The 20,895-nt window shown below is 46.0% G+C and overlaps 1 protein-coding gene across 6 annotated transcripts in view; it reads right to left on the reverse strand.

The window, feature by feature from the left end:
- BANP (BTG3 associated nuclear protein) overlaps positions 1-20,895 on the reverse strand; it is a 359,699-nt gene that overhangs the window by 217,659 nt on the left and 121,145 nt on the right. For all 6 annotated transcript variants that reach the window (XM_077288816.1, XM_077288817.1, XM_077288819.1 and 3 more), the window contains one exon: positions 7,890-8,129. In XM_077288816.1, the coding sequence (XP_077144931.1) occupies positions 7,890-8,129 (240 nt within the window). The remainder of the gene's footprint in view (positions 1-7,889; positions 8,130-20,895) is intronic.

The raw sequence follows: 20,895 nt of genomic DNA on the forward strand, positions 1-20,895 counted from the left end.
CCGCCCTCCATCATTGATGTCCCGTGCGATGCTGCTTTACTTCTGCACATGGTCGCCCTCCATCATTAATGTCCAGTGTGATGCCGCTTTACTTCTGTACATGGTCGCCCTCCATCATTAATGTCCCGTGTGATGCCGCTTTACTTCTGCACATGGTCGCCCTCCATCATTAATATCCTGTGTGATGTCGCTTTACTTCTGCACATTGTCGCCCTCCATCATTAATGTCCGTGTGATGTCGCTTTACTTCTGCACATGGTCACCTTCCACCATTAATGTCCAGTGTGATGCCGCTTTACTTCTGCACATGGTCACCTTCCATCATTAATGTCCCGTGTGATGTCGCTTTACTTCTGCACATGGTCGCCCTCCATCATTAATGTCCCGTGTGATGCCGCTTTACTTCTGTACATGGTCGCCCTCCATCATTAATATCCCGTGTGATGTCGCTTTACTTCTGCACATGGTCGCCTTCCACCATTAATGTCCAGTGTGATGCCGCTTTACTTCTGCACATGGTCGCCTTCCACCATTAATGTCCCGTGTGATGCCGCTTTACTTCTGCACATGGTCGCCCTTCATCATTAATGTCCCGTGCGATGCCGCTTAACTTCTGCACATGGTCGCCCTCCATCACTAATGTCCCGTGTGATGCCGCTTTATTTCTGTACATGGTCGCCCTCCATCATTAATGTCCCGTGTGATGCCGCTTTACTTCTGTACATGGTCACCCTCCATCATTAATGTCCCGTGTGATGTCGCTTTACTTCTGCACATTGTCGCCCTCCATCATTTTTTTAAACCAAATATTTTTTATTGTGCAAAAGAAATACAATAAAATCCATTTCAATAACAAGGTGCATTAATGTTTTTGATTTTAAAGAAAGAAACATACCCACCCACCCCCCTCCCCCTTAAAGACCAACTCCAACCATACAATACTCTTGGAAAGAAGAGAGTAAACATTACATACATATTTACTATTAGCATCATTTTACCACCACCCCTCAGTTATTCCCGTCCAGCCATGGCTGCCACAGCTTTTGAAAAAACCCCATCCTGTTCCTCTTATTATATATACTTTTTTCGAGCTGGACAATATGATTCGCTTGTGCAATAAACTCTCGTCTAGTAGGAGGTTCCTCCCTGATCCAATACCTTGCAATCATCTTTCTCGCAATGAACAATAATCTAGCAATTGCCATTTTGGCAGTCTCGTCGGTCAGGATTTCCTCCACATACCCAAGTACACAGACCACTGGATCCCTAGGAATCGAACACCCATAAATTACCCCTACCTGGTTCAGCACAACAACCCAGTATGCAAATAGTCTGGGACACAGCCACAACATGTGCAGTATCCCCGCCTGAGACTGGGAGCACCTAGGGCACCCAGAGTCATCTCTGAGCCCGGCTTTAAACAACATGTCAGGTGTCCTATAGGCCCTATTTATCACATATAGTTGCGACAATCTTCCAGGTTCACTCATTGACAGCCTGGGTATGTATTCCAATATAGACTCACACCTATCGTCGTCTATTTGTCCCAGTTCATCCTCCCACTTCCCTCTGGCCTTAATAGGGTAATCCATTAGAAAGGTATGTAGTAAATCGCCATATACTTCGGATATTGCCCCTTTTGTTCCGTTATTATTTAGTATAAAGTCCAACATTAGATCCTTCTGAATCACTATAGGCCCTCTCTTTTTTTGTGCCTGAAATGCGTGTTGAATCCGTCTATAGTGATACAACTTTAACCCCGGGAACTGAAATTCCTGCTGCAGCACCTCAAAAGATTTAAGATTCCCGTTATGAATCAACTGACCTATCAACCCAATGCCTTTTTCCCTCCACTCTCCCATTCCTTCCATATGATTAAATTCTTGAAAAGAGGGGTTATCCCAAATAGGCGAAAACTCAGTAAATTTCACAACCCCCCTTATACGTTTAATCGTCTGCCATACCTTATGAATTAAATTTATAGTGTGAAAACAAGTTCCTAATTTCTTAAATAGTCCTGCCTCTAGACCCTGACCCAAGGGCCACATGCCGATAATATGTACCAGGCTACTATGTCCCTGACCTTTCTCAAGTCCTTCCCCCCATCCTCTAAGATGCTGGCTCTGCGCAGATAAAAAGTATAACCAGGGATTAGGCAGGGCAAGTCCCCCTTCATCTTTAGGTCTCTGCAGTATCTCCTGCCTAATTCTAGGGTTCTTCCCACCCCACACCAATTCCCCAAATAATGATCTTAGTTTACGAAATCTGGTCAGAGGGATCCATACCGGAGAGTTATGCAAAATATACAAAACCTGTGGCATCACAACCATCTTAAGGAGATTTACTCTACCCACCACCGACAGATGCAACTTATTCCAAGCTGAGATTTTGGCGCGTAATTTGTTTATTAATGGCTCAAGATTAAGCTCCTCAAATCTATTTAAGGGAAGAGAAACCTGGATCCCTAGATATTTAAATTGCGACACCACCCTTAATTTCGTACTCTGTTCCACCTCCCCCGTATAATCCACTTCCCTATCCACCTGCATAACACTTGATTTGTCCCAGTTGATAATCAATCCAGAAATTTGCCCAAATCCTTCAATTAATGAAATCACATTTCCTAAAGGCTCCCCAGGACCCTCAAGAAAAAGCAAAATATCATCGGCATACAGAGCAATTTTCTCCTCCATTTTCCCATACACAAACCCCTTTACTAACCGAGACCCTCTGATAGCCGCTGCCAGAGGCTCCACCGCCAGAGCAAACAGCAACGGGGACAACGGGCACCCCTGTCGCGTACCTCGAAACAACTGAAAGCTTTCCGACAGTGCATTGTTCACCCTAAGTTTAGCCACTGGAGAGGAGTATAGGAGTCTCACCCATGACACAAAGACTGGCCCAAACCTAAAGCGGCCCAGAACCGACCACAGGTATTGCCATTCTATACTATCGAAGGCTTTATGTGCATCGAGGGAAACTACCACCCTCCTACCAGCATTCTCCGCCGGTATCTGCATATTGAGGAATAACCTTCTCAAGTTGATGGCAGTGGATTTATTAGGCATAAAACCGGATTGGTCCGAATGAACCACCTTTTCTATTACCCGAGTCAGTCTGTTCGCCAAGGCTTTAGCCAAAATCTTAACATCTGTTGTCAGGAGTGATATCGGTCTGTATGACTCCGGCAACCGTGGGTTTTTATCGGGTTTAGGAATGACCACAATAGTGGCCTCCCTCATGGAAGCAGGCAATATTCCCCTCTCCAGTGACTCCTCAAATACCCCCAGCAATCTGGTCAACAACTCTTCAGAAAGGACATCATAGATCTCAACAGGGACGCCGTCAGCCCCCGGAGCCTTCCCCCCCGCCATTGACCTCAAGGCACCCTCCAACTCTTCCACCGTGAGCGGTCTATCTAACGAATCTCTATCCTCAGCTTCCAGCCTAGGTAAATTTGCCTCCTCTAGAAATCTGTCAATTTCACCTTCCCTCTGTCCCATGTGTGATGCATACAATTTACTATAAAATCCCTTAAAACCTTCCAGAATTTGGGCCCCCTGTGTTACAATGCTGCCATTTTCTAATTCCAGAGCATGTACGTGTGTCGAGTCCCTCTGAGCAGACGTCACCACTGATAGCAGGTGACCCACCTTCTCCCCTTCCGCGTAAAAGGCCTCTCTTTGGAAAGCTCTCGCCCTCTCTGCTTTGCGTAAGTGTAATTTGTTAACCTCCTCCTGAGCCATCTTCATACGGTTCATGGTGTCCTGAGAACGTAAATTACTCAATGCAGCCTCCGCTGCCTTCAATTCCTCCAATATGGCTTTGTCAGACTCCCTTGTTTTTGTTCTATGCCTAGATATCCCTTTAGATAATATTCCCCTCAAATAAGCTTTCATGGTATCCCAAACCACATGTTTCGCTGCACTTCCATCATTAAATTTAAAAAATTCCCCTATCTCTTCCCCGATCTTTCCCATGTCAAGAATTTGTAACCAGAAAGGGTTAATCTTCCAACCCAATTTAGCCATTTCCCCAGGGCCTTCAATTTGCAGTGTTACTACCAATGGACTATGATCCGACACTACTCTAGGCATATAGTCTATCTCCTGTACCAACCTATCCATTCCTTCATTACCCAGAGCCATATCAATACGGGATAGAGAGCCATAAGTCGCCGAATAACAGGAGAAACAGTATGTATCCTTATTACGAATTCTCCATAAATCCCTCCATGCCACCTCTTTCAAATAGCTACCACAAACGCTGTTAAATTCCCCTCCTTCCTCAACATAGCTTGCTGCCCCCTATCCAAATGGTCATCAATAATATTGTTCATATCCCCAATTATGAGCAATGGAACTCCTCCCCACCCACCAGATATATTTAGGATTTCCTGTAGTTTTTTCCCTGAGTACGGTGGAGGAATATACACCGACACGACACATAACAGCCTAGCATATATCTTACACACAAGGAATACATATTGTCCATCACTATCTATTACCACCTCTACCTCCTCGAACGGTACACTTGTATGCACAAGTATTGACACTCCTCTAGCATTGGCCGAGAATGTCGCATGATATGCCTTTCTCACCCATCTTTTCTGCAATAAACCCGTTTTTTCTTTAACTAAATGAGTCTCTTGAAGGCATATCAGCGAGGGTCTCTGCTTCAAAATATATTGCAAAATAGCTTTACGTTTGGTATCATTCGATAGACCCCTAATGTTCCAGCTCAAAATTTTAACTTTATCTCCCATCATTTTGCATAGTGGTGAAACTTCTCAACTTCCTTCCGTTGGTCTCCCTTACCCCCCTAACCTGAGCCCACCTACCCAAAACTCCCCCCCAAGCCCTCATTATTACTAACAAAACCCTTCCTTTACCCTTCCCTCTACCCTTCCCTTCCCTCAATAACTTCCTCCCCCAGAACTTTATACCAATCAACTTATAGTCTCCTACTCCCTCTCTGTATGAGAAAGGGGAACGCGCAGTCGCAATCCCAGCAGTGGCTCAAAAGCCGACACCAACCCCCAATAGGTTTAACACTCTCCTACGGTCGTTCCTCTCCCCGCCCTTTAGAAACAGAATATATAAACAGTTGCGCCGCCGAACACAACTTTAACACACATGAACCACATATCAGATTCCTCTAATAATATATCAGAATCAACCAACAACTCAATTTGCCTCCCCTCCCAGAACTGTCACAATAGCCAGAAGTTCACATCTGATCCTCCTCAGCGGGTCTTTTCTGCTCCAATACGTTTTGCATTCAAATCCAGCCAATGAGACACCTCCTCAGGATTTTGAAAAAAGTGAACCTTTTCCATGGCCACCACACGTAGTTTAGCCGGATACATCATAGAATAAGCCAGACCCAGTTCACGTAAGCGTCTTTTAGCCTCTCCGAACTTCATCTTGAGCTTCTGTACAACTGTGGAATAATCAGGGTATATAGATATTCGGTTGCCGTCAATAGTTAATTCCTCCATATTCCTGGCTCTTCTTAGCAGAATATCCCGGTCTCTGTAATTTAGGATTTTGGCAAGAAAGGTCCGTGGGGCGGAGCCAGGGGGCAGAGGTCTGGTTGGCACCCGGTGAGCTCTTTCTACTGCAAATAATTTAGTGAGACTGTCCCCTCCAACCTTAGTTTTCAGCCATGCCTCGATAAAGTCCGTGGGGTTGTGTCCTTCTGCCTTTTCAGGCACACCAATAATTCTCAAATTGTTCCTGCGCGAACGATTCTCCAAATCATCAGTTTTAAGTTCCAACTCCGCAATGCGCTGGACATATTTTTTCTCTCTTTTTGCCAGTTCAGCAATCTGATCTTCTGCACCTCCCACACGTTCCTCCAACATTTCAACTCTCCCCTCCATCTTGTGCATAGCCGAGCGAAAAGAGGCAACCTCCCCCTTCAGGTCATCCACCTGGACAGTTAGAGTTGTCAAAGCAGTCTTGCAGAATAGTACTGCAGAAAATATATCCTTCAGGGTTGGCTCCCCAGCCTCATCATTGCTCACAGAACCCATTTGTGCAGCATATTCCTGGGTCGGCTCAGATACCACATTCAAAGAATCAGACCTCATAGCTGGTACTGTAGTAGTTGTTTTGGGGGAACCGCTCACTATCCCCTCTGCCTGTGCCCCAGACCCCACATCCATCCGCACCCCTGAGTCTCTCTCTTCTCCTGTTACCTCACCACCGGCTCCCTGCACCAGCCGCCCTGAGTTTTCTGTCCTGGCAAACTGTTCCAGCCGGGCGATCACTTCAAGCCTCCTCTGATAGGCAGCGTCTGCCTTTGCCGCCTCTTCTACAGCGCTGTCGGCGCCATCTTGGGAGCGTGTCCTGCCCGCCATCCCGAGCTCTTTCTGCCGTTTGCGCGTCATCCCGCTGTTTTCTCACAGTGCGGCTGGCTCGCTCCGCTCCCCGGACACCCCGGAGCTCCTTCCTTGATACTTGGCGTTCGGCGGCGCCTCTAATGTTACCGGTTCACCGTTCGGGCGTCAGGAGAGGTCCGGCACACGTCCTCTCACATCTCCTGCTAGGCCACGCCCCCGCCCTCCATCATTAATGTCCGTGTGATGCCGCTTTACTTCTGCAGATGGTCGCCTTCCACCATTAATGTCCAGTGTGATGCCACTTTACTTCTGCACATGGTCGCCTTCCATCATTAATGTCCCGTGTGTTGTCGCTTTACTTCTGCACATGGTCGCCCTCCATCATTAATGTCCCGTGCGATGCCGCGTTACTTCTGCACATGGTCGCCTTCCACCATTAATGTCCCGTGTGATGCCGCTTTACTTCTGCACATAGTCGCCTTCCATCATTAATGTCCCGTGTGTTGTCGCTTTACTTCTGCACATGGTCGCCCTCCATCATTAATGTCCCGTGCGATGCCGCGTTACTTCTGCACATGGTCGCCTTCCATCATTAATGTCCCGTGCGATGCCGCTTAACTTCTGCACATGGTCGCCCTCCATCATTAATGTCCCGTGCGATGCCGCTTTACTTCTGCACATGGTCACCTTCCACCATTAATGTCCCGTGTGATGCCGCTTTACTTCTGCACATAGTCGCCCTCCATCATTAATGTCCCGTGCGATGCCGCTTAACTTCTGCACATGGTCGCCCTCCATCACTAATGTCCCGTGTGATGCCGCTTTACTTCTGCACATGGTCGCCCTCCATCATTAATGTCCCGTGTGATGCCGCTTTACTTCTGCACATGGTCGCCCTCCACCATTAATGTCACGTGCGATGCCGCTTTACTTCTGCACATGAAAATCCCTGGTGTTTAAGTGAACTTCGCCCAATGTGGGGATTTACTACATGCAGAATCAGAGATATATCTGGGGCAAAATCTGGGATTATTCTTACGATCTTGGACAAGAGGCGCTTAGCAGCTGCTACTCACAGCAACATGGAGAACGCACAGATAAAGACCGAGGAGGAACCTAAAAGCAGGCTGTGAGAGGGGTGAATATATTAGTGGGGGTCTGTTCTAGCGGTTCCATTTTGGACCTCGTCTCGGCTTCCTGACCTGGCTCAGCCGACATTTCCATCCTTATCACTGCAGCCGGACACTGGAGGTTAGCAAAGTGATACTATTACCTGTAACATCCCTTTAACTCCAGCTAGTGGAAATTCATTAAAGATCTCCGAAAACTTCCAAGGGACTAAATGTTTCTTTAGTATCAAACTGAAATGATTCTCAAAAAATGCGACAGAAATGTAACGAGCTACTTGTAGATTGTGAGCTCTCGCGGGCAGGGTCCTTGCTCCTCCTGTTCATTATTACTGTACTTGTTATTTATTATGTACACCCTCCTCACAGGTAAAGCACCATGGAATAAATGCGCTATAATAATACATAATACTTACAGCGGATGCCATAAATCATCAATGGATCCAGCTGCTTTTTGCCATGTTTCCCCTGTCCTGACAGGTTGGAGACGGCCTGCACCTCGCGATGAAACAGGTAGTCGAGCAGCGTCAGCGCCATCTTCTCTGCTGTCCGGCAGTTGGTGCTGATGTGCAGCATGTCTGCAGCGGTGACCGGGCTCCTCACTCGCATCTCTGCGTTATTCTCGTCTCCAAGCCACGTGCCATTTGGGAAATCCTCTAAAAAAAAAAAAAAAAAAAAAAAAAAAAAGAAAAGTTGTCAAAAATGCTTTTCTGAAGCATCCAAAGAGTTTTCCCATCTCCAAGATCTTATTCCCAATAAGTTGTAGGTGTAATAATATTAGCCAATACCTCCAATTAGAAATGTAGTATAGTTCTTCTGATTCCCTATGCAACTTACCCCATGTGCAGGGCACTGCAGTAGCTTAGGTAACCATGGTGACAACCACTCACATTGGTTAATTAGTTGTTAGTTGTCATACCCATGGATACCCAAGTAACTGCAATACCCTGCACATATGGTAAAAGACATAGTGATCAGGAGAACTATACTATATTTCTAATTGTAGGTATTTGCTAATATTATTATTATTATTACACCTAATACATACTGAGACAGGATCTTGGAGATGGGATTAACTCTTTAACAGATCAAAAGGTAAATCTGACGGCACTGCCCAGAATCAGCGCTGTAATGTTACATTGTGGCCCCCGGTACATAAAACACTGCTGTAATGCTACATAAAACACTGCTGTAATGCTACATTGTGGCCCCCGGTACATATAACACTGCTGTAATGTTACATTGTGGTCCCTGGTACATATAACATTGCTGTAATGTTACATTGTGGCCCCCGGTACATATGACACTGCTGTAATGTTATATTGTGGCCCCCCGGTACATATAATACTGCTGTAATGTTACTACAGCGAGGGTCTTTCCTGTGGGACCACCACCACCAATGAGGAGCCACAGACTCACGGTATGTTCATTGTCATATACGGGGGGACACCAGGCGGGTTCAGGGGACATTATTGTCCTTTCCCTGTTCATTTTAATGTCATACCAATAAACAGAATTAACCATATACATATGGCGGCTGATTATATGCACCAGCGAGCTAGAAATGTACAGAAAATAGTGCCCCCACTTATGCAAATGTGTTCCTGGGCTGGTGGGAGGACAGCATTGCCTTTTCAGAGACGTATGAAGTATATCTGACCCTTGTTGACCTATCGGTCAGATATATTGATGACATTTTTGTACTCTGGAAGGGCACGAAGGATACCTTCTGCCAATTCATCGCATCACTGAACAGGAATGACATTGGCTTAAAGTTTACATTTGAGATACAGGAGGACAGGTTACCATTTTTGGACATTCAAATCACTAAATCGGAGAGGGGAGACTGTTTAGAGACTACAGTTTACAGGAAGCCCACCGCAACCAACTCATTGTTAAGATGGCATAGCCATCATCCCTATCCCCTAAAGAGGGGTATCCCCAAGGGCCAGTACCTTAGATTACGACGAAACTGCTCCAATCAAAGAGACTTTAAGGCTAAGGCTGATGACCTCAGACAGAGGTTTCTGGCCAGGGGCTACCCCGATCGGATATTAAGGGAGGCCTTTTGCTATGCCAATAGACAAAATAGAGGGTCTCTCCTCACTCCCTCTGGAAGGGAAGAGGATACACCTAAGGAGACAAGACTCATCTGTACATTTGACAATGGGGCAGCATCTGTGAAAAGGATCCTCAGGGAACATAGGGGGATTTTGGGGATGGATGAGGACCTTAAGAGGATTGTGGGCGGTGCACCAAGCATCACATATCGGAGATGTAGGACCTTGGGGGACAGACTTGTGCACAGTCACTTTAGCACCCCCAAAAAAGAGACATGGTTACCTGTTAGACCAGCAGGGTGCTATAAATGTGGGACCTGTGTGGCATGCGAATTTATAAGACCTGGCAAGGAATTTGTTAATGAGAATACTCAACAACTGTATAAAATTAAAGAATTCATTAACTGCAAAACCACTGGTGTAATTTACAGGGCCCTGTGCATATGTGGTCAGACGTACATTGGAAAAACGATTAGAGAATTTAGGAGACATGTGGGAGAGCACCTGGGTGACATAAGTAATCAGAGGGACACCCCCATTGCGAAACATGTGAATGGGACACATGGGGGCAATACCAAGGAGCTCTCTTTTATGGGAATTGATAAAGTACCAATGCCACCGAGGGGTGGTGACCTGGATAGGATGCTCCTCCAGAGGGAGGCCAAGTGGATATTCCTACTTGACACCTGTTACCCAAGAGGATTGAATGAACAACTTAACTATAGTTGTTTTCTCTGGTTAGGTCCTCCATCTATAGTCTTTCCTCTCTGCTCCCTGTCCTCCTCTCCATCTGGGCCTGTATAGTTACTTATTCCCCACCTTTCTCCTCCCTCCAATTTGTCCGTTATTCTATGTCATATACTACGACTGGTATAGAGTCTGCCAAATGGGATGTTTATATATAGACCTTCGTGTAGTCCATGTCTGGGCTCTAGCGATTGAAACAGTCAAAGAAAACAGAATTGTTAATATGTCAACAGTGACTATAGGGATTTGGCCACTGCTCTCTCCCCGCTTTGGTGACACTCCTTACCTGATCATGTAGTGTTGTGTCTCCCATGTGGAGGCTACAGCACCACGAATAGGGGTTTAACATCACCATTTTTGGAATCTAGTTTTTATCTAAATCTACGCTGTCTCCTCATATATTTATTATGCCTGTCTTAGTATCAGGAGAGCATACTCTCCCCCTTAGCCCCAAATGTAGAGTATATGATTACCACTAATGTAAAGGATCTTTTTTTTTTTTTTGCACCTTCCTCTCCACTGAACACACTTCTAGGTTTGGTACTTGATCACTTGGTTTGTGGTTAGCATGGTGCCCTCCTTGAATATGGATAAGAAGTAATGTTCATAATATAGTACCGCGCTTAGTTATGACATGTTCCCTTCTACACATTGAACCTGGAGTGCTTGTACACTATATATTAAGCACTCCGGTACTTGGGGCGCGTCACGGGTTAGTCGCACGGGCAGACAATCATGTCATGACTATTTACGTCCAGTTACCATGGCGTCGGTATGACGCGCGATGGGTGACGCCTACAATATGGCGCCGCCGTTTCCGGGTTGTGTGCGCTCCACTGTTTGGAGCGCACTCACCCTGCGCATATGCAGATATGACGTACATAACATGGCGGCCGTACTTCCGGTATGTGCGCTGCACACATGGTGCGACACGCCGGGATTGAACTGTAAGTACACATTGTGGTATCACATCGCCGCATGGGGCAATGATATATTGGAATAGCAGTATACCTGGCGCCATAACGTTTATTGAGGGGGAGGTAACCCATATCCGGTATATAAGGCTACCCCTTTGTGATATGGGTATATGGGTGAGGATTCACTTTAGACTGCAAACACAGACAGTCACTCCATTTTATGGGTACTCAGCCACTGCAGGACCCGCATATAGATACGGACTTTTGTTGCTTGGACTTTCTGTGCCTATTGGTACATATATTTATTTGAACTCCCCTGATGAGTCTCCTGCACTGGTGATGAAACGCGTAGGGAGAAGAGGAACTTTGGTTACCTACACTCATTGATTTGGTGGTTGTCCATAGCAGGGTCCGCTTGGGGGCCTGTCCTTCTCAGGACAGGAGCTAGAAGGATTACAGGGTAGACAGCATTTACATACCCCATCCCGTCCCGATTCCCCTGGACCATGACTCTTCAAAGCCTGTTAGGCTGAAAACAACTATTATATCCATACATCCGTCCTTATTGGTGAGACCTTTCCAATTTATATTTTTTGAGCACTGGGTATTTGAGCACTTCTTGTTTTTGGTATGTGTTTGTTGTTGGGTTCCTATGATTTTAGTTACATCTAGTATTAAAAGTTACGTTTTAACAATGGTTATCCTCCATAGCTGATCTTATCATATACGGGGGACACCAGGTGGCTTCAGGGGACATTATTGTCCTTTCCATGTTCATTTTAATGTCATACCAATAAACAGAATTAACCATATACATATGGCTTCTGATTATATGCACCAGCGAGCTAGAAATGTACAGAAAATAACATTTTATAGGAGGCCAGATGAGGAAAGGCTTCTCAATATAAAAGATGTGGTCTTGGGTACGGCTATTAGCAGATGGGTACACGGGGGTCCGTGCCCCCCACACAGGGCGGCTCTGGGATAGAGCTCGTCTGCTGCCTGTTCTATAACATCCTCCGATACAGATTGTTGTGATCGCAGATAATAATCCTGCAGGATGAACCGTGTCACACCAGACCAATCGCACAAGATGTCCCGGAGATGGCCGCAGCAATGTCTACAGCTACAGATAGGGGGAGCTGATGCTTCCAGTGCTCAGTGGTGCCCTCTAGTGGACACTTGTGTCTGAGCGACAAAACTGCAAACATTAAAGGCGCTTTCATAGCGATCAATGTCAAGATGACAGGATCGGGATTAACACCGGAAAAGCAAATAATGGCCATGAGGTTCATACGTCAAACCTTCCAGCATCTTGACATATGAAATGAGAGAGAAAATACAACAGTAATCTAAGTTGGTAATTCAGAAATTCCAGCAGCATTTATTCTTGTGCAGCCCAATCAAGGGTAACATAAAGCAGAGCAGGAAAGACGGAGCTTGTGCAGCAGGCATCAGTGTGATCCCCAGGAGGGAGGCAAAGACTGATAAGTGCTGCGGGAGGCCTGTCAGCACGCACGGACTGCGCCCCTCTGGTATATTCCTCTCTATTGCTTCGAGCACAGCAAATAAACAGATCCAGGAAAGTAAAGGTTGACATCATGTATGTCCCATCCCCCCCATTATATATAGTCGTGGTAAGAGTACGATAACACCTTCCTTATTTGCTGTGGATTCCTAGCATGGCGGATGTGTCTATATACCGTATCTGCCGCAATCAGTAACTAACCCCATCAGGAGCAAAACTCCCATCAGGCTGAGGAGGCGGATGGCTGCTGATGGAAATATCACGTTCTTGCCGGCTTTTCTGCCATTTACAGAGCGTCGTCCTCCGGACTCCAAATAAACCATTTCACCTTCCAAAAACCTATTAAAATAACATGGACTTTGCTGCTCTGCAGACTGAATCACCGACTCATATTAATGAAGTGCGTCTCTTCTGCCAGAGCCTGTCTGACCCGCTTACAGAATGGCAGCACTGACTGAATTAGAGAGGCTTTCTGGCCGAGAACGGAAAAGCTGAAGACAGGCGGATACACAGATCCTGACAAGGCAATTGTGATTTGTCCAAAGCCGTCCAAAACCAAGGCTGTGATGTAAAAGTCCAGATTTCAGGTCTGTCTCTTGCATGGGGCAATGAATCACGGCTAATGCCTCACATGCGACACCCAACCGACGGGGCGAGGTGCCTGCCAGGCCCAGCAACAGCCGGCTACCTGCTCATGGGCGGGATGGAGTCGGAATATTTATTTTCCATCCAGATTCCCAATTGGAACATGACGACTCCCTTAAATATGGAAAGTATGAAGCTGGGGAGTAAACAGACTGGATGCCGGAGGAGTAAACAGAGCCGCGCAATGTTGATGGAACCTGTGGCTTTTTCTTGGTAACTCTCCTATTACTACTGAATTTGGGAGGAAGGAACTTAAAAATAAGTCACTGGTGCGGAGTGTCAATGGCATCTGAGTAATAAAATCTCCCGTCATCTGAGACATTCCTGAGCCATGAAAGCCAAGCTGGGCCCCTTTAAAAGTGTGAGGAGACTTTATAATGTGCAGAGCATCACCAGTCCCGCTGACATCTGAGAGATTCCTGAGCTATGAAAGCCAAGCTGGGCCCCTATAAAAGTGCGAGGAGACTTTATAATGTGCAGAGCGCAGAGCATCGCCAGTCCTGCCGACATCTGAGAGATTCCTGAGCTCTGAAAGCCGAGCTGGACCACTATAAAAGTGTGAGGAGACTTTATAATGTGCAGAGCATTGCCAGTCCTGCCGTCATCTGAAAGATTCCTGAGCTCTGAAAGCCGAGCTGGGCCACTATAAAAGTGTGAGGAGACTTTATAATGTGCAGAGCACAGAGCATCGCCAGTCCTGCCATCATCTGAGAGATTCCTGAGCTCTGAAAGCCGAGCTGGACCCCTATAAAAGTGTGAGGAGACTTTATAATGTGCAGAACATCTCCAGTCCTGCCGTCGTCATCTCAGCGATTCCTGAGCTCTGAAAGCCGAGCTGGGCCACTATAAAATTGTGAGGAGACTTTATAATGTGCAGAGCTCAAAGCATCGCCAGTCCTGCCGACATCTGAGAGATTCCTGAGCTCTGAAAGCCGAGCTGGACCACTATAAAAGTGTGAGGAGACTTTATAATGTGCAGAGCATTGCCAGTCCTGCCGTCATCTGAAAGATTCCTGAGCTCTGAAAGCCGAGCTGGGCCACTATAAAAGTGTGAGGAGACTTGATAATGTGCAGAGCACAGAGCATCGCCAGTCCTGCCATCATCTGAGAGATTCCTGAGCTCTGAAAGCCGAGCTGGGCCCCTTTAAAAGTGTGAGGAGACTTTATAATGTGCAGAGCATCACCAGTCCCGCTGACATCTGAGAGATTCCTGAGCTATGAAAGCCAAGCTGGGCCCCTATAAAAGTGCGAGGAGACTTTATAATGTGCAGAGCGCAGAGCATCGCCAGTCCTGCCGACATCTGAGAGATTCCTGAGCTCTGAAAGCCGAGCTGGACCACTATAAAAGTGTGAGGAGACTTTATAATGTGCAGAGCATTGCCAGTCCTGCCGTCATCTGAAAGATTCCTGAGCTCTGAAAGCCGAGCTGGGCCACTATAAAAGTGTGAGGAGACTTTATAATGTGCAGAGCACAGAGCATCGCCAGTCCTGCCATCATCTGAGAGATTCCTGAGCTCTGAAAGCCGAGCTGGACCCCTATAAAAGTGTGAGGAGACTTTATAATGTGCAGAACATCTCCAGTCCTGCCGTCGTCATCTCAGCGATTCCTGAGCTCTGAAAGCCGAGCTGGGCCACTATAAAATTGTGAGGAGACTTTATAATGTGCAGAGCTCAAAGCATCGCCAGTCCTGCCGACATCTGAGAGATTCCTGAGCTCTGAAAGCCGAGCTGGACCCCTATAAAAGTGCGAGGAGACTTTATAATGTGCAGAGCATCGCCAGTCCTGCTGATATCTGAGAGATTCCTGAGCTCTGAAAGCCGAGCTGGACCCATATAAAAGTGTAAGGAGACTTTATAATGTGCATAGCGCAGAGCATCGCCAGTCCTGCTGACATCTGAGAGATTCCTAAACTCTGAAAGCCGAGCTGGACCACTATAAAAGTGTGAGGAGACTTTATAATGTGCAGAGCGCAGAGCATCGCCAGTCCTGACGACATCTGAGAGATTCCTGAGCTCTGAAAGCCGAGCTGGACCCCTATAAAAGTGCGAGGAGACTTTATAATGTGGAGAGCATCGCCAGTCCTGCCGTCAGGGCCGCACCCACTGTACAGGAATACAGTACTCATGTGGCATCTGTCCAGGGGGCTGCAAATCGCTGCAGGGTCTATGCTTAAGCCTGACTACCAACCTGCCTCCAGACAGGCGCACGGGGTGTCAGAACCACGCAGCCTCAGGACTAATGAATGGACAAGAAAGGTCATGAAAAATGCACAAACAGGGAGGCATGTGGCAAACAGTATCACACGTGAAAGGCTGAGATACACCCTGGCAGACCGCACCACATGTGATAGGCTGAAATACACCGCAGAAAACAGTATCAAAAGCGAAAGGCTGAGATACACCGCGGAAAACAGTATCACATGTGACAGGCTGAGATACACCCCGGCAGACGGCACCACATGTGATAGGCTGAGATACACCATGGAAAAGGCTGAGATACACCATGGAAAACAGTATTGCACATGATATGCTGAGATACACCATGGAAAACAGTATCACACATGATAGGCTGAGATACACCACGGAAAACAGTATCACACATGATAGGCTGAGATACACCACGGAAAACAGTATCACACATGATAGGCTGAGATACACCACGGAAAACAGTATCACACATGATATGCTGAGATACACCATGGAAAACAGTATCGCACATGATATGCTGAGATACACCATGGAAAACAGTATCACACATGATAGGCTGAGATACACCATGGAAAACAGTATCACACATGATAGGCTTAGATACACCACAGAAAACAGTATCGTATGTGATAGGCTGAGATACACCCTGGCAGATCTTACCACATGTGATAGGCTGAGATACACAGTATCATCCATGGCTTAGATACAACAAGTCCACAGAAATGACAAGACATTGGGGTTGGATGCAGAGGCTCAGCAGGCGGTATCACATCTCAGCTTAGTGTCCTGTGCCATTACAGATCTTACAATGCTAAGCTTTGGTCCTGGTCTCTAGCGTCATATACACATGTGCATCACGTGGCTCTGCCAGAATGGACCTGTCATTGTCACTGACCCTCAGCCTACAAATCATCATAACACAGAGAGGACATTCACTTTTCTGCAGGCTGTAAAATGAGATGCCTTACTTTACCAGCTGTGCTGACATCTAGTGGCCACTGTGACCACTGCAATATTTTCTCAACGATAGAAAGCACAAAATAAAAAAAGCAACACTGCCATAAATTATCAACTTACTATCATACGATCTGAGCTATTACTGCTGTATGAATGATGGATGTCACACACGCTCAGAAGACAAAGCATAAAAGCAGCCACACGCCTGTATAGCGGGACTATAATCCCTAGGCTTGCTATGGAAGAAACTGATCGATGATGTGGTATAACGCTCCGCAGCCGCTGATTATGTGGTCTACCATCTACCGGAAACGCTTTATCTATAAATCCGCTGATGACAAGCGTATTCATGGGTCCCGCCATGGGGAAGCCTCCAATCTCTCATCTATCCGTCTTAGAAGTACAGTTTGGAGGAGAAACCTCATCCCACCAGCAAATAACAGCAGAATCTGCTATGTTTTCTGTGGCGAGATACATGAACGGCGCTCGTAGCCTCTGATCCAGCAGGCGCGACCTCAGCTGTCTGATTTCAGCAGCGCTCTCTCCTTCCTGCGCAGACACACAGATGACTCCTCAGGGCCACATTCAATGACCCCAGTCATCCTCACAGAGAGTAATGAATGTCTATAGAAAAGCCTCCTTGCAGTCCGGTGAGGGAACATCTTACATGACAGCACCGCTGAGAGTTACACCCAAACAAGCTCCCGTCTGCTCCGCGGCTGCTGTCTGCACTTGGACCGAATGCATCACCATTGATCGAAACGTTACCAGGGACATGAGGATCAGATGTACTGTCTATTGGAGTGTGATATAGTCATCTCATCAGGGGCACAAGATTTCGGATCTATTATTAGGGATTATATATTGCTGCCAGAGGGGGAAGGAGACTTACTAAAGACAATACTTATAGGTGCCAGAGGGGGAAGAGGACTGACTGTGGTCAATATTTACAGCTGGAAGAGGGGGGAAGAGGACTGACTGGGGAACTTACTGGAGTCCACTTACTGACTGAGATTATATCTACAGCTGCGTGGAAGGAGGAGACTGATTGGAAGAACGTTCTGGAAGCTTTAAAACCAGTTGAGAGAGGAGAAAGGAGCCTGAGGAGTTTACTGGGAGCTACATTTACAGTGCCAAAAGGGTGAAAGAAACTGATTATTGAACTTACTATAGACAATATAGCTGCCAGAGGGGGGGAAAAGGCCGACTGTGGAACATACAGGGGACAATATTCATAGCTGCAAGAGGGGGTAGGAGACTAGCTAGGGAACTTATTATGGACAATATTTACAGCTGCTAGAAGGGGAAGTAAACTGGCTGGGGAACCTACTACAGACCACAGTAAACCGTTATTTACACAAAAATCAAGTAACATACTGGTCCCTTGGGCCTGACCACTGGGATTCTGCAATCCCGATGTGTTAGGTCTGGAACGGGATTCTGCAGCCGATCTATTGAGTAGAGCAGAGGTGCACATACTCAGTCTACTTCCCCCTCTTGCAGGTGCAAATATAGTCCCCTGTCAAAATCCTTAATATCCTTTCCAATGTGGCAACTTGTCTTTTGGATAGAGGATACCGTGATTTTTTTGGTGAATAACCCTTTAATAGTTGCCAGAGTGGAAAGGAGACTGATGCCAGAGGACGGAGAAAACTGGTACCCCTGATGGGAGACCATAATAATAGTTGACAAAGGGAAAAGAAGAATGACTGGATAACTTAATCGGCATTATATTCACAGCTGCCAGAGAAGGAAGGACACTGGCTCTAATAGGCATTATATTCACAGCTGCCAGAGGGGGGAGGACACTGGCTGAAGAACTTAGTGGGGATTACTAAGTTGACATGTATTGATGCAGAGTAGATGGGGATGAAATAAAGTGTGGTAAAGGGTTTTGTAAGTGGTAGGCAGAACAGATAGAAATAGATGTAACACTGGCTCCTAGACACATTAGTTGAGGAACTTGCGGAGACCTAGACGGTCAAGATGTAAAAAAGAACATTTTGGGGTGTGAACTAACTAAAAAAAATCATTTATAGCCTTTTGGGACTTTTTAAGAGAATTTGATTTCTGGGCTACTTCCTTAATATAATATTCTGCAAAATCGTTTAAAAGTTCCAATCTTACACCTACAGTGCCAGGTTTTTGGGACAAAGAGTTCTGTCTGGCCAATAATTTACGGTCCAAGTGTGACTGGCTGCCATGCTATAGATTAGAAAAGTACAATTTCCTATTAAATTTCAAGCAAAAAAATGTTATCCAAAAAGTAAAAAAAAAAATAAGTGAATTTCAATGTGTGCTCCGTCAATCATTAAGGCAACAAATTCCTATGTGTATAATACCATTAGATAAGGTATCTGCTCATCTAAAGTAATGTGGTCCGGGGTATTTTATCATACTGTGCCCTTCTGCGTCCCGGCTCTCAGCACCGCCACAAGTCAGGCATTACAAAGACTTCTGGTATGTTTTTTTTTTTCTAGGTATTGTATAATAACAGTAATCATGATTAATTGGGTAAAGTTATTAATGTAGACATGTAATGTAAGCCCAGCGGAATTCCTCTGATAGCGTAAGAAGATCTTTCTGTGAACCGCTCTCCATATTGGCCGTTATTGCCTCTTTTCACTTCAAAGGCAGAGGACTCGGGATAATGAAAATCTACTTGGAACAATAAGGCGAGATAATGAGAGTGAGACGGCACGGCTGTCAAAGTGCATCCTGTACGGGCGAGCAAATGACAGAGTGCGCAAATTACAACTATTTATGGGCCTGGAGACGTCTCGCGGGTCTGCACGTCTCAGGTGTCACCGGCTATACCCCAACACAGACACCGCGTAATTACTGACACTTTCTCCTGGAGAAGGCAGTGATCAGCCAGCACATTGCGGGCTTCACATTGTGCTACAATGCTTTTATCCATTACGCGGAGTCATATTACGTAGAATAGGGCGTAACTGCTAGTATTTAAGTGTTTTCAGATAATGGGATTATAGCTACAGTTCAGAGGAATAACAGTTCACACCAAGTACAGGCGCTCAGTGCACCCTTGGTGCAGCCGAACATTAAAGAACCCCGGCCGGTCCAGAAATGCACAGACCGTGAAATGGGGATTTGTGAATTCAGAATCAGAAACTTAATTATCAAACCCTAATGTCCCACTCTGATGGTCTGTGGTAAGGAAAAGGAGCCTCAAATTGTCCCTGGAACTGGGACCGTACCTATCCATGTCGTAGAGGTACTCTTGAAGGTGGAGAGGCCTGAGTCTCCGACCTTACTATGCTCCTGTTAAACCCTGATCTGTCGCCTCCATCAACCCATGAGGCATGGGACAGAGATGTAAACAAAACACAAAGACAAAACAGGGAAAACAGAAAACCTCTATCATACAAAAGCACTAACCAACTATAGGGAGGAGGATAGGGACAGGGGGGAATAAACTAAGTGGAAAACAGGGACCAGGAGCTAAACACACACGTACAACAGCAAACCACAGAATACTACTACAACAACTCTACTCCAACCACTTAGCTTTAGCACACAGCACAGGAAGACAAATCTTTCACCGGCAAAGACAATAAGGTCTGACCAGTTTACATAGGAAGAGGTAATGACCAGATCAGAAGCAGCTGAAATGCAGCTGCATGTTTCTGACCAACATAGAAATGGTCGTTAACCTCTTGAGCACCAGAAGAAACTAAATCCATTTAATATGGGACACAAATCACACCATCTAAAGAAGACCTGTGATTCATTACCCAATGTGAACGTTGAACTCCAGGTCTTTCAGGGGGATGTGACACCCTTGTAACAGCTGGACAATACTCTGATGAAGTAAAGAACGGATAATTTTACATCCTGGGGGGGAGAGTCTCTTATTTTTTTCCCTTTCAACCTAAAATAATGGACCAAGACGGAAAATAGCAGCAATATTGATTTTCTCCTGTTACGCCCCCTCCAGTATAATCCATGTACTATTCTGTGGAAGATTCGAGCAAGTAAACTGACCGGATACAATAATCCAGTCTACAGAATATTTCTTGTTCATCCAGATCTTTCACTTAAAAGCTCGGAGGTGGATTTTCACCCCTTTTTTTTTCCCTGCTAATTCTCCATCATTCACCAAGGATAGAGTCAGATGACGCCACCTGCCAAGAAAACTATTCCAGGAATCGTGGTGCTTTATTTTTGCAGCCGGGATGTTTATTTTCATTACAGATCTAGGTGCTATTCGGCCTCGGCGGAGAATATGACCGCTCCTGGTAGCTGTATTACTGAGACACCGAGCTGCATTAATATTATCAAAACAGTTCGTTTCTGGCTTAGAAAAATAAGCCCAGTCTCCAGAGCAATTAAATAATAT

This window comes from Ranitomeya variabilis, chromosome 2 (genome assembly GCF_051348905.1).
Source record: "Ranitomeya variabilis isolate aRanVar5 chromosome 2, aRanVar5.hap1, whole genome shotgun sequence".
Classification (NCBI taxonomy): Eukaryota; Metazoa; Chordata; class Amphibia; order Anura; family Dendrobatidae; genus Ranitomeya; species Ranitomeya variabilis.